Source organism: Mesitornis unicolor, unplaced genomic scaffold (assembly GCF_000695765.1).
Source record: "Mesitornis unicolor isolate BGI_N332 unplaced genomic scaffold, ASM69576v1 scaffold20863, whole genome shotgun sequence".
In the NCBI taxonomy this organism is placed as follows: Eukaryota; Metazoa; Chordata; class Aves; order Mesitornithiformes; family Mesitornithidae; genus Mesitornis; species Mesitornis unicolor.
In genome coordinates this window covers 48,472-73,419 of record NW_010177073.1, presented here as the reverse complement: position 1 = coordinate 73,419, position 24,948 = coordinate 48,472, and the positions used below count along the sequence as shown (strand labels likewise).

At 36.1% G+C, this 24,948-nt stretch overlaps 1 protein-coding gene across 1 annotated transcript in view; it reads left to right on the top strand.

Moving 5' to 3' along the window:
- Positions 1-13,316, top strand: part of LOC104538670 (guanine nucleotide-binding protein G(i) subunit alpha-1) — a 34,372-nt gene extending 21,056 nt beyond the window's left edge. The window contains exons 4-9 of the mRNA XM_010181956.1: positions 2,397-2,554; positions 4,335-4,463; positions 9,611-9,740; positions 11,731-11,884; positions 12,781-12,995; positions 13,097-13,316. Of these exons, the coding sequence (XP_010180258.1) occupies positions 2,397-2,554; positions 4,335-4,463; positions 9,611-9,740; positions 11,731-11,884; positions 12,781-12,971 (762 nt within the window). The 3' untranslated portion in view covers positions 12,972-12,995; positions 13,097-13,316. The remainder of the gene's footprint in view (positions 1-2,396; positions 2,555-4,334; positions 4,464-9,610; positions 9,741-11,730; positions 11,885-12,780; positions 12,996-13,096) is intronic.
- Positions 13,317-24,948: the final 11,632 nt, after the last annotated feature.

The window sequence follows — 24,948 nt, the reverse complement described above, 5'->3', positions numbered from 1 at the left end:
ATTTTCTTTTTTACAGCTATCAAATCAAGGGAGCACAGGTTACACCAGCAGCTTCAGTAATGGGCGATCTCAAGGCTGGTGTATCCTCCTTTCTTCTACAGGATGTTTCAGTACTGAAGTAGAAACTATATTTTGAGAGACATTTGATGAATGTGCTTTAAAGGAGTATGGACCGCTTTCTGAATATGAGATTTGCTGTAATTGGCTAGAGAGGTGGTTAAATTAATTTATTTACATTATCTCATTTATGAATTTTGGTATAAAAATAGTGCTACCTAGAAAGGAATCTGCCAGTATAATTAAAGGAAAGTATCTAGCACTGCTTATCCTGAAAATAGGACTTTCTTATTGGATACTGCCTCACTTTTGGTCTTGTGGTATCTGTAGTACTTGCCTTCCTTAGAAAAGGGAGTATGTGAGTAACAGAGACCGCTTTTTATTTTAATGTTTGGGCTTTCAAAAAGCTGAAACTGATTTTCTTGTTATACTCTCCCCCTTCATTTTAGAGCATGTAGAGATTGGAGCTTGTTTAAACAAGGTGAACTGTATATGTTTAAAAGTCAGACCATATTAGGTATAAAATGGCCTAATCCTTCATGGCAAAATTGACTGTGTGTTTCTAAGCTGTTTCCATCGTGTGACTTAATATATTGGCTCTTCTTCAAGATTTGCAGCTTCTGTGACTTGTAGGTCCTTGGCATTTGCATCCACAAACAGTATTCACAACCAAATTGTCATTCAGGTTTCTTTTATGCAGGCACATTGCTCCAGCTACAGTCAGTGAGACCTAACTATCCAACCCGTTGATCTTTACTGCTCTTTTGTTTTTTTAACATAGTTATTGGTGCAATCCATTGAGTTTTTATTAGTTGCCCACAATTTCTCCTGTGCATGTACAGTAATTCCTATTCTGTTAATTTGTTTTACATATGTTCATTTTTAGATTTGCAGCTCCTCTAGCTTTCAGAAGACTTTTTCAACTATGTATCAGTTACCTGTTGTTCATATATAACTACATATATATACATAAATCTCTTCAAGTTTCCCTTGAGGTGACTGAACTAGATTTTTGTCTTCAGGGTGTGAATGTCAATATTACTCAATCCATCTGCAAACAGTTTCCTGCTAGCTGGTATAATCTTTGATTATTGAAGTCTACAGCAAAAAATATCTTCAGAACAATCACTACTTTCTGTGCTTGTCTTGAGAATGTTGGGTTGGTTTTTTTCATAGCTTGTTTGAACAGCAAAGGTGACAGAACTGGATTTTTCTACAGATTTGTATCCGTACACGTACTGTTTTGTGAAAGTAGCCTTACATGTTGCTTGTTTCAAGAAAGAAGAGGTTTTAAAATACTTTCAGTTCCCAACTGATGTGCTTAATTCTTTTGCCTTCCTCCTTTGCAGTATCATCTGTTTTCTTTCTTTTAAATATTAGACAAACAGTACATGCTGTGGGTAGTAGTTACAAGCCACAGATATGCTGATTTTTCTGGCTGACATACCTTGGCATTAGATCACATACAGCTAATAACCAAGGTCAAGCAGCTACCCACAGGAGAGTACTAATGTGGGTCTCTTTACGCAGCTGCTATTCTCTTTTTCCAATGCCTTAGAGGTCTAACATTTTAAAGTTTCTTTCCTCAGTCAGAACTGGATGAAGGTAGCCATCTGGTCAAATTCTGTTAAAGGAAATTGGTGGGTAAACGTTCTGTGCTCTATTAGTCTCACTCTGCATAATCTTACAATCCACCATTTGCTCTCTTAAAAATCTTGATGTTTGCTTGATATGGCATTACCAAGAAAACTTGGTCTCTGCAGAATAATTAAGGTAACAGATATTTGTAACTGATTTCTCTGGAAAGGTTTTAGGAAGTATTTTTCTATTTCCTGATGCATGATTTGGGAAGAAAAGATGATTTGTCACTTTCAAAGAAAGTTGTTTTTTGAAGCTTAAGTGACTAATTTGTTTTCTTCAGTCAATGAACATATATACCTGCATTTCTGAAGATTCTAGTATGCATTGTAACCGTTCTATTCAGTTTGTGGTATTTGAGAAGTAAATAAGGTTAACTTGAGACTGGACCATGAAATAATATTATTACTTTGAGCTGTAAAAGCTTAGTTCAAGAAGTAAGCAGATCAGAAGAAGCTTTATCAGCTAATGAGAAATTTGGTGGACTAGTCTTTCTGTTGTTGAAAAATGTGGGAATTAATATCCTATGGAGAGCACTAAAACCAGTTGTTTTCCTTCACATTTTTTGGTTTGGTCACATTCACGTTTACTAGGTTAAGAAAGTATCTAATTTGTTGAATATAGTTCTTAAGTGGTAATACTTCTGTTGTTTTTCTCAATGTTTGTCTCCCCTTTTGCCCCTTTCTATTTACAACCTAAAGGATGATGCTCGGCAACTCTTTGTGTTGGCTGGAGCAGCAGAAGAAGGCTTTATGACTGCAGAGCTTGCTGGAGTTATCAAGAGACTATGGAAAGACAGTGGAGTTCAAGCTTGTTTCAACAGATCTAGAGAATACCAGCTTAATGACTCTGCTGCCTAGTAAGTACTACGTGACAAACAAGCCTTACTTTGGTCTTGTAAGTAGTAGCTGAAGGAATAGGACACAAATATCATCTTTTGAGGAGTTCTGCTCCCATGTAGATGGAAAACTTAGAAGTACCTGGACAAAGATGTTGTTTACTTGGGTCAAAATACTGCAACTAACCTTCAGAGTTGGAGAGGAAGAGGTATGGTATAAATAAGAATTTGAGTCATGTTCTGACCAGTTGTTTCTTCCTCTTGAGGAAGACAAAATTTGCTTTAAGGTACTTTCATATGTTACATAGCATTTTTATTACAAAAACGTGACTCAAGTACCTGTTACTACCTGAACATGTTCTGGAAACTTGTTTACATGTTGTGAATCTGTATTACCAAGGATACTGCTTTCATAATAGAATTAGTTTCTCTGTGGTTCAATGTTGCTGCATTTTCTTTGTTAATTAACAGTCTCCATTAGAAATGTGTTGAACAAAGGTTACAGTGAGGTTTTGTCTTCTATGTTAGGGTACTTAATTAGAAAATAACATAGTAAGGAGCCAAGGGTGTGAGAAATAAGATGTGATGTCAGCAAGTAATGGTCAGTCAGTCAAGGAAAAGAGTCCATCGAGGGACAGGTAAGATGGTAACAAATAGCATAGCAGGGATATTGGTCTGTTGCCCTGTAGGGCAGTTTTTTAAAGCTTAATTAATTTGTAGTGTTTGAAGTTATTTTTCACTTTCCCTAAAATAAGGTATTTCTATTCTGTAGAATAACTATGTAAATAACCAGCATGCAGCTAAGGTAACTGAGAAGATGACAGCTGAAGTAAGGTAGTTATAGGCACACTGAATGAGTAGAAATATGATTAAATTGTATTGAAATAGCACTGATACTTCCATTGTGATTGTTACTTGTTTGCTGAAATTGTTCTAAGGATACAGAGGGTAGATGGCAGCAGGCTGAGCTCAGGATGACAGATATCTTGACTTGAGTTATTTTCTTAAATATGGAACATTTCATTTGGAGCATCACTTTCCTCTGGTAGCCTCCTCTGTTCTATTTTGTTGGTTTAGATAACTTTACCTCCAGTTTCATAAGAAATCTGTTCTTCTAGCCATGCAGTTGTATCTTTAAAATTGCTAACTTCTGATTAGACTGAAAGAAGAACTTAATGCCTTCCCTATTTACTATGGGAAAAGCACAAATAAGATTTGTATGGTTTTTAGAAATAAAGGGCTGCATGGTCTGCATCGCAAGAACTTTGTCAATGAAAGTAGACTATGATAAAAATGTTTGCAATTAGGAATCCTCAATAGAAAGTTAATTGTTATGTATTAAGCATTTTCTTAAGCACATTGGTTCTAGCCAAAACACTGGGTTGTTCTTTTCATGTGTGTTGTCAAATCCAGGGTAATTTTGGGCTTTGATTATAGTTCAAAGTAGCTTGTAGTTCAATAGGTTATAAAGATGGTGTTCTTCTAGTTAATGTGAACAACACTGGTGTATGTTGAACCATGTTTGCATTTTGGGACTTCAAAAGAAGAATTCTTTGTAGTGGAATCAATTGCATAAGTTTTCTTTCTTCTAGAATGAAATATCTTTGTGTCTCTAAAGCTTATTTCAAAAAACCTTGGAAAATTGAAGGAAATAATGTCTTGTTTGTTTTGTTTTTTTTCCTCAGAGAAAGCTATTCTGTAAACGTCAAGCACAATATAATGAATGGACCTAGAACTTCTGTAATTCTTTGTTATTACTATTTCATGAATAACTGAAAGCAGTATTTATTTTTACCTTCAGTTACTTGAATGACTTGGACAGGATAGCACAAACCAGCTACATTCCAACCCAACAAGATGTTCTCAGGACTAGAGTGAAAACTACAGGAATAGTGGAAACTCACTTTACTTTCAAAGATCTTCATTTTAAGTACGTAAATCATGCTGCATGTTCATCTGTTTATTGCAGTTTCTGTAAAGTTCTAGATGACTGGACTTTCAAAGATGTAATGTAAAAGATTTTGACTTACCACAGCTTTGATTCCCTTCCTTGCCCTGCTTTTTTTTTCTGAAAAAAATTCCTCATGCTTGCCTCAGTTTTCTTAAGGGATGTGGGAGTTGTTGGAACTCCTATAATAAATCAGAATAAATAAGCAGACATTAAGTAATAAATGCTTTGGTTTTATTGGAAGCTTTTTGTAAAGGTGTTTTATATGTAAATGAAATCTAAAATTATTCCATTTTCTGACATGTTAAATAGCTGTTCATCTATCAGTTCTTCCCTTTAAATTCAATTGGAGTTCTGGAAGCTTATAAATGTTTGCTGGGATTGTATGAAAGAGCAAATCCATTTTTCAGAAGGACTGAATTCAAATATGTGTTGTACTTTAAGATATACTTTAGTTAGTTATGAAAGAATATGGTTTATTTTTCCTATGTTGTGGGATTTACAAAATGTTAATAATCTGAACATTTTATGTCCAAGGATATTCATGATGAAAGCATAGGATAGTATAAATGTAGTAATATTCTACTTCCTACTGATCAGGAAGTATGAAAAGCAAACACAGTGAAGCTCACGCTACATCTGCATTTAGATTATGCAGAGATTGTTGTCAGCATGTCTATACAATATATTTCTTTAGTACTTTCATGGAAAATATTTTTGTAAATGCATAGCAGGTACTGCAATATGGATGATTCAGAGCCATCAGTACTGTGGAAATTTATTTCATTTCTTGTTTTAGGGTTTAAGTACACAAAATACATATTCAACCATAAAATAATAGCTGGTAAATGGGGATTAATGTCTTTCAAAGCAAAGCAGAGTAGTCCTTAGACAAGCTTCACTTTTCATTATTTCTCACTCATTTTCTCACTTTCTGATGTTTCTTGTTCAGTTCCCTATTGTGGATGGGTTTAAATTTTTCTACACACTCAATAAATTTGTAAGCAAGTCTCTCTCCCTTATTCTCTTTTTCTTCCCTTCTGGGGAGGGGAGAGGGGTTAATGGAGAGCATCTGTACGGCATTTAGTGGCCAGCCCAGCCCTAAACCATGGCAGATTTATTATTTAAACTACTTCCAGTCCATACTGCTTATTAGGACTGTTATAAGAACTATATGATTACAGTCTTACAAAATCTATTTTAAGGACCATATGATTACACTTCTACAAAATTTGTAGCTCTAAGACAGACCTTTGGAACTACGTAGCTGTGAAGTTGTACATTTAAACACCTGTACAGCAGGTGTTTAAATTTAGGTACCTTAGGAGAAAGGCTTAATAATGCTTATTGGGAGGGCTTGAAGTATACTCTTACATGACATTTAAAAGAACTTTTAAGGTGAACTAAAGGCAAAAAAGGATTGATTATGCCAAGGTGAGGGTACATAAGCATGACTAACTGTGCAATATTGTGTACTTCAATTTTTTTTGTTATCTTTTCTTTCATGTTTTGCTGTATGTGTTTAGGTTCTTTGAGGTTAAGCCTCATTTCAGCCTTCTCTGTAAAGCACTTAGCATAGCTTTGATTATTGATTCAATCTAAAATGCAAATAGCAAGTCATCTGCATCCTGTTTCTATGGACTATTTCAGAAATTGAGTCTGATTATTCACTACTTTTGTCTTCAAAGAACACCTTATTTTGTAAAAAATGTTCTTCTGATAATTTAACAAATTCTTATGGAAACTCAGGTCTTAGTACAAAATCATGAAACATTAGCATTAGAATTGACAAAAATAATTACTAAAATTCAAGGTGTTAATTATTAAGCTACACAAGTACAAAATACCTTTCTATTGGTATAACCATCACTAGGTATTTGAGAACAAAGTAGGAGTAGGTGGCTGACCTGTATTTATGTAGGGTAGTATCCAAAGACTTCCTCTGAAAGACAGATACTGCTAAAGTAAGGAACACTTCAAAGGAATCTTTTTTTTTTCGTTTTTAAATTCTAACAGGGATAATCTTTAAAATACTTTTAAGATGGCATTATTCCATTGTAGAACATTAAATGGGCTCTGAGTGTTGTCACTTGCACAGGAATATACCCAGGTAGAAGACCTTGTTACAGGTTATATTTCTTACAATTCTTGATCAGAAAGCCAAAGGTCTTTGTTTTTCCTCTAGTTTATTTCCTGCTCTACTTATTTTAATGTGTTTGTTTTTTTAAAAATAAAAATCTAGCAACTCGGAACACTAAGGTTTCTGAAAATCCGTCAAACTATGGATGGTACTATGAATTTTAGCACCTGAGGCAAGTGCTTAAATGATGGGCTTGCCCTGTATGCACCCCCTCCCATATTGGAAGGTGGAATCTGTAAATAATTTTGTCAAAACTTTTAAAAATCTCATCCCTAGATTAAGCAGCTTCTATGAATGTTTCAGTCTTTTGTGATTGTAACCTCACAGGTCTCAGTATGGCTTCTAACAGGGCAGGTGGAAAGCTTATGAACTTTAAGACCCACTCTGTTCAGAATGGCTAATTATTCTCTAAGATACTTGCAGCCTTTTTTAAAAGAATTTTGTGTGTCAGATACATTTGATTGGGGACTTTTTTGTGGTTTTTGTGTTTGTTTTTCCTGTATGCCTGTATTTATCTGTACTGAAAACATGGAGAAGAAGCTTCATTACATAAAACAATCCATCAGTTTCTTAAAACTTGCTGTTGAGGTGTTCACTGTGAAACTGGTGCCAAAACTTAATCCAGCACTAGATTTTAGTGTATAAAAATGTCAAAGATGAGTGAAAAAAGATGATTTGCAAAAAGAACTGGGAGTTTGTTAGATGCACTGTTAGAAAGACAACCACATAAAAGAGACAAGCATCACTGGAGACATGCACCACTGGCAGAGAGGCTATTCTGAACTGAAGCTAACGTTTCTGGCTAAAATTGGTATCTGTGAATGAAAATCTGAAATTTTATTTCTTTTATGTTCTAGAAGTTGTCCGTTCTGCATTTTTCCCTCCCTTTCCTGAATACATACTGATGCCATAGTCTGAATAAGCCAAAATCATACAATCCCTCTTGTGCAGACCTATTTTCTTCACACGTTTTTGGTTGTCTTTGAAAGAACACTTTTTACTAGAGGTTTTTATTAATAAGGAATGTTGTGACATTTTTCTTACTCCTCTCAGTTATCTTAGTGTTAAAATTTTTGTATTGAGCAGTGCTGTAAGATATTATTGTAAGGTCCATGCAGATTGATATCATGGTACTGCTGTCAGTATAAAGCATTTAATTTCTCATGTGCTCTAGAAGCTGGTGTCTGCAAAAAAATAAAGGAGCAATTTTCTTGTTCAGTTTCTCAGTTAGTTTTTGTGTCTTGTATTCTGTCCTACAAAGAATAGCTTTGTTGTTGTTCAACCCTACATGCCCTACTGTCAAAAGCCCTCAATGTGATAGCCTTATTATGAATATAGGTCTGAATGATTTTAGGCCATATTGAAGCATTTTTATGAGAACTGTAACTATGCATCTTAACGGTTGCTGTTCTGGTCTGCATTCCTCTTCCTGTTTGTGTGACGTTTTTACCCAGAGGAGGCTTTCATGGTAGAGCTGGCCATTCTCTTACAGCAAAGAGAATGGAGATGTAGGAACTGGTCTGTCCTGTGTTTTTTCTCTTCTGTCTTCCTTCTCCCATTTGAACATTTGTATATCCACTGAATTCTAAGCTCTTTTTTTGTGACAATGTAGAAAAAAGTTGAAATTAATTGTGAAAACCCCTGAAGAGAAAAGTCAGCCCTTCTTAAAAAGGATTAATTACATTTGCTTGCAAGTAGGAGGCAAAATTAAATTTTTGCATCATATAATATTGACTAACATAGCAAGGGAAGTAATATGTGACATATTTGAATTGTTTTGAAGCTGTAAGTCGTTGCAGGAATTTGACACAACAGACTTTTTCTATGATAGGAAGGAGACAAGTGGAAAGTCTTCTCTCTTTGAGAAGACCAGACCGTATGATGTATGTGTTGCTTAACTGCAGGATATCACTGATAGTCTCCTTTTTATTTTTGTGTTGTGTGTCCATTCCCATCTGGCCCCCACCCCAATTCACAGTTCCTTGTATCAGGATACTGTTTATCTGGCTTGCAAAATACTTTGTTCCTAATGATGTCTAATGAAAGTTCCATCTCTCAGAGCGGCTGTAGCCCATAATAGTTAATAAATGGCCATCTAAAGCATTTAGACAGCAGAGAAAACCAAACCTGTTCACATTGTGCTAATTTGCTGATCCTCTACTGTTAACTTCTGGAATGTGGACTCTATATCTAGATCTAAACTGAGAATTCAAAAGAAACAAAGCTCACCTTTATAGCTCAGTTTTCTCACTTAACCGCATTTCCAAATAATGATTTTATTATTAGATGGAGAAATTATTCTTATTATGTAATGCTTATTTTGTCTTTTAAGAGCATTTTGAAGGTAAAGAAAAATCTGATTCAAACACAGACAGTTGAAAAATAGATCAAGTTGCAGTTTGGTTTATGAGAGGAGCTGAAACTTACCAGAATTTGGAGATTCCAGATTAAATTTGAAAAAGTGAAAATTAGATTTTATGTATTTAATCTCAGGATACTAAGACAATAATCAAGTCAGTGTTACTTCTCTATTGCAGTATTTCCAAGTATTAAAACAGACACCACTCTGCTTTTAAAGAATCTTAGATTTTTGATCAACACCTTTTATTTTGGATTTCTTTATTCATCTGAGTTAAAGGTTGAATAACACTTTCATCTAGTTCACATTTAGTAAAGCTAACTCTGTAATCTATAAAAAAATAACACAACTTTGTTCATGAAATATGGTACAAACTACTTGTAAATAATAAGGCTTTCTTTAGTGTTTGTCTCTCACTCTCATGTTTTGTAAAAATGTATAGGAAGACTTAAGGCTTTATTAAAATATTTTTTATATCGAGATACTAAATAGTAATGTTGCAGATTTTTATGCTTTTTAAAATTTTGTGATCAAACTTACACAGCTGATACTTTCAGATTTTAGTGCTTAACATTCAAGTAAGCTAGAAATTCCAAAGTTCATTTCTTGCTTTGCACTTCTGTTTTGCAGAATGTTTGATGTTGGAGGCCAAAGATCAGAGCGGAAGAAGTGGATTCATTGTTTTGAGGGTGTTACAGCAATTATTTTTTGTGTGGCATTAAGTGATTATGACTTGGTCTTGGCTGAAGATGAGGAAATGGCAAGTACCTTAATGTTGAAGAAAGGAATAGTTGTTGGATAGAAACTGAATAAGTTTGAAAGGAAAGCTATAAATACATCTTTTTGAGTAGAACTGCATTAAGACATAAGGGTTTTGTGTAAAAGGTCTCAGAGAAATTGTGACAGAATTCATGCTTTTGTTTCAAAGTATTTCCTCATATTCTAAGAAGAAATACTATGAGAAGTGTTCTTTTCAACTACACTTTCATATTTTAAAGGATGCATAAATTAATGATAGATTGTCAGTAATACACATTTTAGTCTCTCTATGGATGATAGAACTATACAATAAGAAATTTCTTGACTTATTGCTTCTACTGTACCTCATTTTTTGTTTTCCTTTCCCCGTGTTGTGTAAATGGTATGAATCTGATATGTGGCTATGGGGAGGGAAGCCCTCTCATTGAGTCATGAGGTTCAGAAAGGAGCCCCTTGCTCTCTAAACACCTCAGAAAGGAGCCTAGATGTGGCTGGATCCAGTCTTAGTCTCAGACTCAGTCACTGGTTTATGTCTAATAGGGATTATGTGAGCAGCCACTTAATCAGAGTCAACGTTTGCCTGTTCAGAGCCCTCTTGGGGACTTTCACTGGAACAGTTTGGCAAAGTTGAAAAAAATGATTTATTAAGGCAACAGATGCAGTAAATACAAAATTGCCAGTGATAAATGCACTATCTTACACAAATGTAAATGTCATCCCTAAACTCAAATGTATATCTCTATAATATTAACTACCATTAATCATGCGTATACTACATTAAGCAAACATAGATTGATACTTAGTGCTAAAGTTAAATATGATTCTTGCCAAGAAGGTGTCCCTGTTTGATGTGGGGAGGGAAAGATATGTCCAGACCCATTAGCCCATCTGATAGTTGGTATTCTTGCTTTCCTCTCCCCCAAAATGGAGGATTTTAAATGCTAGATTTATGCTCTTGGCAAGGTGTGTTGGTTGGCCCTTAACAAGGCTCGTTATGTGTTTGATCAGGGTCGGGGGGCAGGAAGAACAAAGAAGGCATTTAAAAGCAGCTGCTTAGCTTCACCAAAGTAGCATCAGGCTGTGATGCTTCCCCCTCACCCCCGGTATCCCTTGGTTGATTCAGTGCTAGACCGCTAGTGCTTATCGGCACAGGATAGACAGTGCTGAGCCTCTGCGCTTGTTATTCTGCATCCAGCATCCCCACACGAGCTTTGCCCTTCACATTTCACACCTCAGTCTTCAGTTTTTGTTTCTTTCTAAATGTGTTTCTCTCATTTCTTTCCTTAGTTGCAGATCATTTTCTCTTCCTTCTCCTTCACTCCTTTCTCCTCTTTCAAAGTGTGATTCTTCCCATACCAGGATGCACAGAGTCCGTGTATTTTACTATCAGAGTGGTCTAAAGTGATGCTTACTGGTTGTATATGAATCATTAACAGGCTTCTAAGCTCTTCCTTGTGTTCTGTAACTTCTTACAAAATACGGTTTGGGGAGGAAAGAGTAATAAAAAAACCCTTTCAAGTCACTTGTAGTCAGAGAACGTCATAGCTAGCATCATGCTACTTAAAGAAGCATGGTCTAAGCACTTAGACAATTTTTATACAGAGTTAAAAATTAGGGTAAGGGGAAAAAAACCTGCTCACTTGAGTTTTTTTTTCTAATTCTAGAGAACTACTGTTTTTTTCTTATGCTGAAAACTCAGCAACTCTTGTGGAATATCTGTACTGCAAAATGTCAAAACAAGCCAAAAATTTCTAAAATATTAAACAGCTTAATCCTGGAAATGAGGAGAAAAAAAAAATAGTAGTTTTTTAAACCGTTCTTTGTAGTAGTCTTAGCCTCTCTTTTTTTTCCGTGGCAAAATGTGATTCTGTATGCTTTAGAGACTTGGTTTTGTAACTTGCCTGGTTCATTTGTAACTAATCAAAAATATGTTTGCCATTTTACTACTGAAGTTTGATAAATTACAATGAGGTGGTTTTTTCCAATTACAGAATCGGATGCATGAAAGCATGAAATTGTTTGACAGCATCTGCAACAATAAGTGGTTCACAGACACTTCTATTATTCTTTTCCTGAACAAGAAAGATCTTTTTGAAGAAAAAATCAAAAGGAGTCCTCTCACTATTTGCTACCCTGAATATGCAGGTATTGGATGAGGGTGCACATGTCAACTAATTTTTGGTTAAATTACCTCAGTTTTGATGCACAAATCAGGAGACGTTTAACAAATCTAAGTATCTGAAATACTTAAATGAAATAAAGTTTAAGATAGAGAGGGTTTTATGGGTCACAAATAAACTTGTGCTAACTCAGAGTCATCTTTTTAACCAGATGAGATAATGCCAGTCCACTAATAGCATTTAAATGTTACTGCTGCAGCTCTTGTCAGCATAATTATTTAGTCCATCCTTTTTTCCGATGTCCTCCTATTTTGTTTCCAAATTTATTTTTTTTCACTAGCAAGAATCCCTGAACATACATGGGAGTTAATTTGAACAGGGAGTGTACATACATGTTAGATATAGGTGGCTTATTCAAGAAATACATAGCAAAAGAGGATGGTTTCATTCAACAAGTCTTAGCCCTTTTGTTTTCATTATAACTTCAAACTATTCCATTGTATAGAAAATAGTACATTGAAAGTAGAAGCTTAGTAGAAATGTTTATGCCAAATGTCTTTAAGAAAAACTCAAACCTTTTATAAACATAAAAATTGAAAGTGACTAACTTGAATGAAGGAAACAAAATATCCTAATCTAGACAACAGTGATGGATAATTAATGTCTTGCTCTGTCTGCTACTGAAGTAAATGGACAGACTCTTCCTGCAGCTGGAATTGAATTGCATCCTTAGTTCTTGTTTTTAAAAATGTGTCCAAAACGTTTCCTTCAAGATTTATTTATGGTATCTTCAAGCAATGGCTGTGGAATTACTCCTCTTCAGGTTTAGGTTAACTATTTCCAAAGAAGCACTTCCTTCAAAGATTTGTACTTCGTTCTTTCAGTTGAAAACCTGCTTACTGAGCAATTTTCTCCTTCTAGGATCAAACACTTATGAAGAAGCAGCTGCTTACATTCAATGTCAGTTTGAAGATCTGAACAAGAGAAAAGACACAAAGGAAATCTACACTCACTTCACATGTGCCACCGACACAAAAAATGTGCAGTTTGTTTTCGATGCTGTAACTGATGTCATTATTAAAAATAACCTTAAAGACTGTGGCCTCTTCTGAGAACAGACAAAAGGTTGTTAAATGGTAAATTACATGCCTGAAAACAGGACTTGGGCATTTGGTATATGCCCATGCTATGTAAAACCTGCATAGGTATACTTATTTCTCTTTTATTTTGTTTCTAGGTTTGGAGAATGACTTCGCACAATTCTAATCTGACTCTTTTCAAGGTGAAAGAAATACAAAATGCATTGTGCTGAATGATAGATCAGTACTGTACTTGCCTGTTTTAACAGCTTTATTTATGTTTGTCTTGTAAATTTAAGTAATTAGTTAACACTGAGATGTCAGTTGATTGTATGTAAACTTATAATTGTAGTAATGTATTTGTATAAACGTTGAACGGAATATTTTAGTAACTTGATGTCCTCTAAAATTTCCATGTTTTATGAAGATACTCTTAGAGGAAACACTTTTTGCCTTTGAATTATTTAAACATCTTGTAAAATTAAATTCTCTTTTCATCTTAAGGGTGCATGCTGCCTTATTCTTGACTTTTGTTGGTAATACTGTATATGACATTTTGATATTTAAACAGCCTCGTACACCTGCTCAGACTTAAAGAAACATAACCAATAAAACTTGTTTTTTGCCTTAAGTTTTGAAAAAAAATCTTTTTATAAATTTAAGATAAATGCAAAGATTATTTTTTAAATTTAAACTAAATCCACAGTTTGTGAAATCTGGGCTTGCAGTCTTTGCAGTGCAAATGTAGAAACACTAAGAAATTGAATTTTAAGGTTCTACTAGCATGAAAGCTGATGAAAATGCAAAAAGGAAGTTGTTAAAACCACATCAATAAAAAAAAAGTTTGAAACTGTGGTCTTTATTCAGTGAACCTGAATGACCTTTGGGTTTGTTTTTTTTTATAGACCATAAACAAAAGCTGGACCTCAGAGTATTTTTTTCATCTTACCTAAGTAAAATCCTCTCCTTAAACTTTTTGGTATTTTCTGGTAATAAAACTAGTTTGATATTTTAGTAACCTTAGAAATACCAGGTTCTACCACAAGACATGGCACAGTGGCTTCACAGTTTAAAGCAATTTCCTGTTGCGTATAAAAAGAATCTTCAGTATTTTGGATAGGGTGTTTTAGCGACTTGCAAATGCTGATTCTTTAATTTCCTCTCTAATTAGAATTGAAGTCTTACAGTTTCTTTAATAAGTTAAAGAATATGATTTTCGTCTCGTTATGCTTTCATTATGTGATCTGCTCTCTTAGGTACGTATCATCCATTGCCTTATGGGTAGTGCCAAAACTCTTTTTTTAATACAGATTTAAAAATGAATAAGCTTCTATTTGTAATAAGTTCTTGGATGATTGTCTTAAATGTATGTCATCTAGAAAATATGAACATACCAAACTTGGAAATACGATTTTCTGTAATTGTTAAAATATTTCAGGCAGCTACAGTATACCTTAAGTTCTTTGAGAAGTATGTAAGTCTTTGAACCTGTTGCTATTTTTCTATATTATCTTAGCATTTATGTTCGTGGTAATGTTAAACCAAAATATAGAAGTCTTTGTTCTGTTATTTAATTTTTAATGGTGTATGTGTTTCATTTAGGCCACATATAGCTTGACGAAAAGTTATCTGCACTTCTCATTCTTTAATGCTTCTTTTGTTAGGTACAGAATTGCTAAATGCATTTCAAATGAAAAATTAGAAAGGAGATAACTTGTTACTGGAGGCTGTTAAATATATTCATACATTATGAACTCTTTCAGCAGTGAGTGAGCAATCTGTATATCCTGGGCTGCTTTTAATTGTGCTTTACAGTTCTGGATACATAACTGATTTTAAATTTCCTTGAACTACTTTGTGGAAATTGTATTTACACCTACATTCAAGTTGGTTTTTGTACTTGATGTAAAACAGAAATTGGGATTAATCAAATTACGTAAATAAATCTAAATTTTGTGCCTTGCTTGAAAGAAATGTTTTTCATTAAATGTGCTGATGGAAATTTTTTTGTATCCATCCTGTTGAGATAACTAGGTAGTAAAAGTTAGAAAATATGAACTCAAGAGTGAATTCAAAAACTTTATACAAGAAACAGTAAAATGAAAATGAGCTTAAATTGATGATTATTGATTAATTCCTAAATATTTGTCTTTTATCATTGTTCATAACTTCTTCAGTTGGAGAATTTTTGGAAATTCATAAGTGGTGTTTTCTAAAGTATTTGCATCTTAACACAGAACAAGATTGTGAAATACTTTTTGCTTGCTAGTCCAGGCAGATGAGCTTGTCATTTCTGACTTGACGAGTGGACAGCAGGTAAGTTTCCTTGCAGATGCCCTGTACTGGTTGATCAGTCTTTGTCGTGAGATGACAGTTGAGAAGCTCCAAGAGGATTTACATGCAGTAGTGGGAGCCACACACTTAATTTTCACTGCAGTTGTAATAAAGCTCCACTCCTTCTCTGTTCTGTCAGGAGGCTGTTTCTCAGTCGAAGAGTACTGCAGAAAATGGAGGAAATCCTGCAGGTCTGCCACTGTCAGGAGGACAGTCTTGTCCCTCAGCAATCTCAGCCTCTGTTTTCTTCCAGTTCTCCATTCCTCTCATTTCTCCATGCAAATTATCCAACAAACTGCTTTATCTTAGCCTTGAACAGGGAAACTACCTCTACTAGCTTAGATATTCCTTCATATTATTTCAAATATTCACACTTTTCCAACCATCGTGGTCTTGTGAGCATATTGTCTGTGGTTGAAGTGTCTCACTAAAATGCAGCCGTCATTAAACGTGTAGTTATTTTTAGGGGGCTCAACTGTAAGTATGTGTGGTTTGGAGAATTTAGTATTTGGCTTCATTATGCTATCTACTGAATTTGGAAGAAATTTGATATAAAATGTAGTAACTGCTTAGTAGCTAAACAGGGTCCAGGATCATAGCATGGGAACAACACAGTATTTGCTGGATTGCTGTTTTTGTTTCCATGTACGCAATTAGCAGCTTCATGATTTCAATTCTACATAAAACCTTGGGGAGCAAAAGAGATCAATCTGCTGCATGCTGAACAGCATGGTGGCTACTGTGCATTTAGAATAGAGGAAAATGAAAAGATACATTTCTGCTTCAAATCAAGCAAAAAGGAAACCCTGCCAAGATACTGGCTATCCTACTGTGTGGATATCTCCTGAAGTTGTTATACTTCATATTAATAACTAATAGCCTGTGGGTCGAGTAATGCCAGGGTTGTAAACCCCAAATCCTTGACTATTTCATTTCAAAAAGTGTAGAAAGTGCAACAAGAGGCTGAAAGCAGTTCATCTGTGAGTAATTCATAGCCTGTGAGAGTGCACTCACAGGCTATGAATGAGGAAGATGAGACTGGTAAAAGAGGAACTGGAAATCTAAGAGACACATTTTGTTTAGTAACTTAATTATTGTTCATTAGCTATATCCGTGCCTGTAGCTTTTGCAAAAATTTGGGGATTTTGGACTCTGAAGAACAGGAATATTAAAATTTCAGTTGCGTAGATACAAGAAAACAATTTTCAGCTCTGTCTCTGGAGCTCTTGCAAAGAAACTGCCTTGACATAGAGGAAGCTAGGAGCAGAATTTCAATTGTTTATGTTTCCAAGTCATGAAAATACGCTGTATTTAAAAATGGCTGAGTTAAAATGCATTCATTTATCAAGCTTTTTATCCATAGCCTATTTAGGAGCAGTGCTTTTCAAAGTTGGTCCAGATAAGGCATTTTTGGTTGGCTTGCTCTGCATGTGATTTCTTTTTCGGACTGTTACCTGACACAGCAGAGGTCTGGACTATTGATCAGTTTTATTTTATTGATAATTTGCATGGATTAAAGCATAATTCAGATTATTTTTTGAAGTGCAGTCAATGGGTTGAGATCTGTTCTAGTCTGTTTTTAATTGCAATGAAACAAAAGATGTTTAAGACCAAATACGTTGTCAGCAGAAGTCACTGCAGCTCCACAGAACTGGCTGGTCCAAGCTAACATATTTATTCTTCCTTCTTCTATGTCTGTCCACTAATGGAGAAGTTTGGGAAGAGGTGGTGTCACTGTGCCTTTCCACTCAGAGGTTGTGCTGTTGTCTAGGCATCTGAGTACCTTGAATCCTGTGGAAAATGCCAATCTTTAATTTCTTTTGCAGATAAAGAACATACAGATGTCTGTATGTAATGTAAGATTATGGTGATGATTATTATTGCGATAATGTAAGAATATGCAGACTACATAGAGAATAAATAACTGTACCTAAAACTGTATGTGTTTATATTGAAAAGCATGAAGAAAAGTCTGGGAAACCAGGAACTGAAGCAGGTGAAGCTTTTTGGTTATGTAGCTTATAGTTTCAGAGCAATACCCAGTCTGATCAGAAGGTGTGGCACAGAGCACACCTGAAATACCTCTCACAGGTAAGTGTCCTCGTTTCTACAAAATCAGAATGCACTTTGAGACTGTAGAGTACAAATGGCTGAGTGGGAGACACATTTCAAATAGATACCAAGATACTTCCAGAAGCCTTTGTTATTAAAACAGAATTTTCCAGTGAGAATAGTAGTAACTTTGACATGGTGTAAATTGCCAAAGCTTATATTTCTTTAGCAAGAATTATTGGTCTATTTATTAAATAAAAATCAGAAGTTGCCAACTGCATAATTTGGAATAGAAAGCAGAACGCCAACAACCAGAGGAAGCATATTCAAATCATATTCAGTGACTTTATTATAATAAACATATTTGAACATGTGTTCAAGATGTGATTTTTGTCCTGTGTATTGTATCTTAAGATACCTGTAAGTTGGTAAGGACAGTTCTTTACATCCAGTTTCTAATGCTGATCTGCCAAATATTTTTAATCTTTAAAAAAATATGGTTTTAGTTCTTCATGCATCTAGAAGTGTTATCGTAAGAAAAAAAATAAAATTGCTAGATACTGCACATGGAGGTTAGAGCAGTTACATTTTATCAAATTCTGAACTTGTTGCTTGTAGATTCTGCCAGTATCTTTAATAGCCACGTTATGTTGATTTGGCTTAAATGTTGTTAGTTTGCCTTGGTTTTCTGCTTACAACTAATTCTTTATAAAATTATCCATCTTTGGCCTTCTGACTCTATTTAAGGGTTGAAAGAAAGTCATAAACTATGTCATCTACTGAGACAAAAAGAACATTTTAAAGATGTTTGTAGTCAGTCAAGTACATGAGACTGATGTTCTGGGAAAGCTTTAAAGAAAATACTCCATGATCAACTTCACAGCTGTGTCCAACATTTGAAGAAAACAGTATTGGGAGAGTGGTGTGGTATAAAGTTGGTTTTTGATACTTTGTCTGGAGTTTTAATTTTGAGGAGATAGTGAGGTATGTGCAGTTTGCTCAGCTACTTACCCCTTTTCTAGGCGAGGCTGTTAAATTGCATGTTAAAGGCCCATGCAGCCTAATAGCGCCACTTTCTGTACTGTAATCTACTGTTCAGAGTATTTTTGAGTCTGGAAAGTTTTGAGCTGCCTGCTACATCTGAGGGACAAGTTACTGCTGGTGATAATACTTCAGGGTTTCTCTCCAGCCTGCTAGGACTGTGCGGTAAGGATTAAAGAGCTACTCGGAAAAAAGAAATGGGCAAGAGGCACCCTGATTCTCCTGGAAGGGAGAGAGGGAGCACTGCCCAGAGGAGTGAACACGGATGGAGGGAAGGGAGGCGGCTGCTTTTCTGGTGTCTATTAAGTTTGTATTTCAATGCTCTCAAAGTTTATAATACAGTTTTACAAGAAGAGATGATGTATTTGGGTGCTGCTGGGAGAAAGTTACTGGTATATTGTATATTTAGTCTTGAAACATCTTGTCCTATCCAGGTTCTCAGCCCTTGTAGATCTGGCTTTCCCTAGTTAAAAGCCATGCCAGAAAGAATAAAATGCTGATATAGCTGCAGAGTAATAGTTTGCTAGTCTCGAGTGAGTTTTTTCTTCAAAACTAGAATTTTTAGTGTTGTAGAGTCTCAAATATGATCTAAAAGATAAATCTTGAGGCTGTTAAGTGAATTTTATAGTGTTTTAAATATTAAAGTGCAAAGGTAGGGGCAGGCTATTTCATTTAACTTCATTTCCTGCCCCCTGCCCCTCCCCCCCCACCCCAGTAAATCTGTGAAAGGAGCATTAGTAGAGCACTCAAAGTGCTCTGTGTGAGACTTCCCGAGACCGGTGCTGAAATACAGAGCTCCCATAGGCTGCAAGAGAGGCAGAATGAAGCATTTGTATCTTCCATGGAATCGCATCAAAGAAATGATGCTGCTTCCTGACAGCTCTAATATTTTAATCCACTACATTGACAGTTGACATCCTTGATGAAAAGGAAAGAAATATTAAAGTAGTATCAATGGTACAGGACCCTAAACTACCAGAGCACACGCGTTCAGATCTTTTGAGGCCAAACTGTGACGACTGCTCTAGAAGGGTTATTTATAAAAACTGCTTTCAGTGAAAGCTTTAGAAGGAGTTAGCTGTTCCATCACTCTCAGTAGGACTTCAGAAAGCAATGAGCAGTTCTGTTAGAAATGGGATAATTTGCCTCACTTTCATGTTCAGCATCTCAAGTGAGTTAACAGTTTCTCAAGTGATTGCCTATCAGCTGGTAATGAGTGTGTTTTCTTAGCCTTTGACAAATGCAATATAGTTTGGTTTATTTAAAACACAATGAAAATTGCACATCTAAGAAGTAAGGAGAACACGATCACTAAGGAAATAATTTGCAACATTAAAATTACACATATTGGGTAACGAAGGCTTGCATTCTTCCAGTAATACATAACATGGGATCACGTTATGTCAGCATTTCAGAAATTCATTTATGAAGTAGATCTATTCCAGATTTTGAGGATAGCACCTCTCATTGCCATACTATTTACAGAATAGAGGGTGTAGACGCCTGGGCAATCGAGGCGTTGTGAACCAAAGTAGGCCTCAGCTTAGCATGAGTGTGTTGTGAACCAAAGTGGGCCTCAGCTTAGCATAAGAGAGTCAAGGTTAGGTAAGAAGACTCAAGGCCAAGTAAGAAGAGAAAAAACAAGGAAATGAAGACTAATTTGGCATCACGATATGAAAAAGGTTGAAGATAAGCAGGACGTTGGACAGGATGAAATAGATGTGGTTTGGAAAGTGTTCAATATGAAACAGATGTGATTTGGAAAGTGTTCAATAGTTAGCGACCAATAATGTGTTAGCTTAGCCAACATGGACAGCGCATGCAAGATGCATGCAGCCAATTAGGAGTCGGATAGATGCGTGCACGAACATTGACAATGTATAAAAATAGCAATAAATCAGCTATCAGAGCATCATACTGGTGTGCTGTAGTCCGTTCCTCGCATGGACCCCAACAGAGGGGATTATGGCAGTAACAGTATTTTCTGTAATTCAGTTGCAAAGCTATTCAGCTGGCAACTCTGATGCTAAGGTTCAAATTCAGTCTGATTTTTGAAATGCAATTGACCTGCTCAAGTCTGAGGAAAGTGCCCTGACGAATAGGCTAGTAAATGCTCTGAAATGGTTATTTTTGCCTTGTCCTGTTGAGTTGATTTAACTTTGTATAATACTGACTATTCATTTCTGCAAGGGCTGAAATCTCTGTATCAGTTACAATCCTAATCGTTCATTATTTTGCAGCAAATGTGTGTATATTCTATGAAGTAAAATAATTTCAGTAGAAGATCTCAGACCTTTACTCAGATCCTTGTTCTGAACCAAAGCAGATGCTGAACTCATTTGCCTGTATCCTGAAGGAGTACCCTAGCCAGCTGTGTTATGTTGTGTGAGACTACAACTATGTCCCTCCTCGTCACCTTTGAATGGTAATGAAATCATCCTTTTAGATCTTTTTTCCATATACTGTCTTATTTGTAATAGTTTACAATGTCTAATTCAATTAAAAATAAATTTATCAATTATTTTTTAAACTACCAGCAAGTGGGAAAAACTTACAGAGCTCACTTAAGACTGGTCGTCCTAGAGCTGTTTCTTTGTTGAGCTGTGTGGATTCAACCTGATGAGATTCTGTACAATGCATGGGTTTTTTTGTCCTTCACTCACTTTTGTAATTCTTTGCTGCATTAATTTCCATTTCTCCTTGTGTGTCTTGAATTGCAAAGCTATTTATAAGTGAAAAGGGTTTAAAAGTGGAAAGCTGTTTTGTTGGTGGTTGGTTTTTTTTTTAACTTTTGGTAGGATAGATGGAGGAAACAATACAAAATGAGTGTTTTACCAAAATTTACCAGTTTGAATCATCTCAACAAGCTTCAGAATTTTCCATTCCCAAAGCTTAAATATTACTTGAGAGGTTTGTAGATTACTAAACACTTGAATACACTTTAAAAAAACAAAGCAGATTGAAATACAGAAGAATATATAATCATAGTCTGAAATATCGAAAACCTTCCATGCTGGTTTTGGTCAGACTAGGATAACGAATGGACGACCTCCATTAAGTTGTGATGTTATTAGACCAGGGAAAGATAGGCAAAAATCAATACCATGAATGAGTGCTGTGTTCACTCTGGAAGAATTCAGGCAGCGTATTGAGGAAAGGCTATCAATGAAACAGGACTGCAGGAGTTCAACTGAACAGCAGAACACTTTAAATTTCTGAATGAAGGCATGCAGCTTCCTTGCAAGGTATTTATCTCTTTGCCTCATTGCTAACCAGAATTCTGCTCTAGAGCCATTAATCCTTGTCTCTTTTGTCAGATTCCTAGGAAGTCAGTTTTCTTCCTTGCTTTAATTCTTAACTCCTTAGAGGACTTTCATGGTTTTAGGTAGGCAATAGCCCAGAAGGTATAAGCTGGACTTTTAAGGCAGATCTTCCTTATGAGCTGTATTCTAGAAAGCAAACTCATGAAGTTACTATGTCTATACATGCCTCTGTGCTTTAAGCACAGCAAATTGATGTTTATACCAAAATAAGGTACTTACTTAGCCACTAAGTTATCAGCATGGCTCTTGTATTCTAATAAGGTGCCCAATGGTACTGCAATCTGCCTCTTTGTGCTGAGATGACAGAAGTATGGTGAGAAGCTATCACCATTTACCTTCCTGTATTTATTAATCTTTAAAGTTTGATTTATTTTTTTTATTGCTGGCAAACAACATGGAGGGCATGCTGTAGAGCACCATAGTTGTGAAGCAGGATGATCAAAATGTATTTTGAGACACATTTTGGATTTGCCTCTAGTGTCAAAGGCTGTAGATAATGGAGAAGTAAGAGCCAAACGACAAACTCAGTATTTCTCTGGTGTGGTTGAATATTTTTGCTCAGTGGATCGTTGTTTTAGATCTCGACTGGCTGCTGCTCATTGGAGGCTCTTCAGCTCAACAGACAGGTGGATCATTTTGTGTCTTTGCTATTTTGTAATGCTTTGAAAAACTTCATACTGACTTTTTCACACCACATTCCATCATAACTCTGCCTGTCTTCCAGAGCCATGATCTTCTGCACTATATGGAAAATTCCTCAAATAACCATGTGTCTACAGCTCTAGTCTCACTGCCCTATTAGGGGTTTAAAAATTTAATATGTTGAATTTAGGGGAGGGGTTTCTTCCTTCTGTGTTTTTTGGGGTTTTTTTGTTTGTTTGTTTTTTATTCTCTGTTTTTCTCTTTTCCATGTTGTATAGGACTGCAGCTGTGCTAAAGATACTGAGAAAGAAAACCACAGGTACTTAGAGTCTTGGAGATACAATGGTTGTTGTGGACTACAGTGATTAAATGTTTCCTCCATAGTTTAGAAATGTCATGTTTCTTATTCTGTTTTGGGACTCCACTTGAAGGTTTGAGTGCTTTTTCAAATTACTTTTTACCCTAGGCTGCCTGGAATCTCTCTGTAGCTGAACTTGGTCCATTAGCTCATGAAACAGCCTGCTGAAAGCTGAGTAGTTTAATGAAGCTGTAAGCCAATGTACCTTTCTACTTACAGAAGGTTTTTTCTCCTCTAGTTATTTATCTATGGCTACAATAAAAGCATTTGCCAAGTAATGCATTGATTTAGGGGGATTTTTATTAGCCGAGGGAGGTAACAGGAAAGGCAGTGAGTGGATCTTGGGGAAGAGGAAGCAGCTGGGCGTGCCAGTGGCTGTGGGATTTGTTATAGCTGAAAAATAAGACTTTAACGTCTGTTGTGAATTCTATTTTTAATGTTCTGGAGAGGAAGCAGATGGAAAAGAGACTGTCAGATCTGCACAACATAGAAAGATAAAGAATAAGCTCCTTTTAAAGCAATATATAATCCTTATGGATAGATCTCTCTTCTGTAACAGTCCCCATATGATGATCAGATGGATGTACACAAAGCTTCTGACTGGCTTCCCCACAACTCCTGAACTCTGTGCCACATGTATGATCAAAGGGCGTTTTGTGTTTCTGAGCACTTGCTGTGTTGTGTTTTCAAGTGCTTGGTGCACAACTGTCAACTATATCGTGTGTGGCTTCACTGGGGTCAATGCTTCTGAAAGAGCAGCTCTCGGTCACTTACCCTGCTGATGGAAGAAGAGGACCCCTGATTGGCTGCTTGTTGGTGGTAGCCTTAGCTGGTCAGTCTGATCCAAGACATTGGAGCGCCAAGTATGAAACCATGCTGAACTAGGGATGAAGCGGTGATGACCTAAGAGGATTCAGAGGACTGCCAAAACCAGACTTTCTAAATCCTTCCCATTTTAAGTGAACACACTCATCCTGAATTGGAAGTTGCCTCATTTCCTAGACAAATAACCCGCTGAAATCAAGAATGCAAAATCCTTTTGGCTTCGTTTCCATATATGATCATTTGAGGTGAACTATCTGGAGTAGCATTTCATGGAAATAGTGTGAGTAAGATTCAGTTCCACACAGTTAATTGGGACCCGAAAGAAGTCATTCCACAAAGTGAATCATGGCTGAAAACAAAAGCCAAAACTGAGTTCAGCAGAATCTTAAAGACCATTTCCTGGCATAGCAAATTCAGTATAATAAAGTTCTTGTTCTGAGTTGCATGTGAGGTCTGTGGCAGAAGGAGTGCATGTGAGATATTCAGCCTTACTCTTTAGGATGTCTCCAAAACTGCGCTGTTATCCCTCAGCCATTTCTGAGATCTGTTTCTCTTGGCTGTAGCAATGTAATACAGACAATTTATTTAGTACTTAATTGTCCTTGTGGTCTGGGAATGTACTGAGCCTTTCTTGAAAGGCATAGCTTAGAAAAGTAGTCTAAAGTTTCCAAAAAGGTAGGGTAAAACACTATTTTAAGTATATAACTTTTTTCTTGGAAAATGTATGTTTACATCTTTTTAGAAAGCAAGTTTACCTGAACCTTATCTTAGTCTGTTTTATCATGTTTTGTCTGCCATAAAAAGTAGCTGACTTCAGCGTGGGATTAACTTCTCAGGAATATATTCCATTCATATTTTGTGTTTTCCACTGAAGATGCATTTCTTCTTCTCATAAAACCCCTCATCCTCCAGGGTACCCCTGTTCTACAGGGCTAGGAAAATGTTTGTGAAAAACTTAGGCATGTATGCTAGGAGGCTGCTCTTTAGCCACCACCAAACCTCTACAGGTTTCTGGGCATTCCTTCTTACTGCTGCCAGCCTTTTATCTATGGAGATTAAAAGTGTTCCTCCATAATATCTTTCCTGTCTAGCAGCCTGGATTTTTGTATCAACCCTTCTATGTGGGCTGCCTTCTTGGCAAAAAGCTTGCTGTTTGGGAGAGTAGTAGGAGCTGAAAAGGCTCCCAAAAAAACATTGAAACAGTTTTTTAAGATTTGTTTTTACAATTTTGGTAAGGATCCAGCCAGCCTCTGTGTGGGGAGGAGTCTGGAAAGACATTGCCAACTGTCTTGGTAGCAGCTTACTTGGCCCATGCCAAGGCAGCTGCTTCCTGGACACCTGATATTCTGGGGCCAGAGAAGTGTCCTGCCATGGGGTCTTCTGGGGTTGGAGGCTCAGATTAGAAAATATCACCAAGGAACTGCTCTCTTTTTGG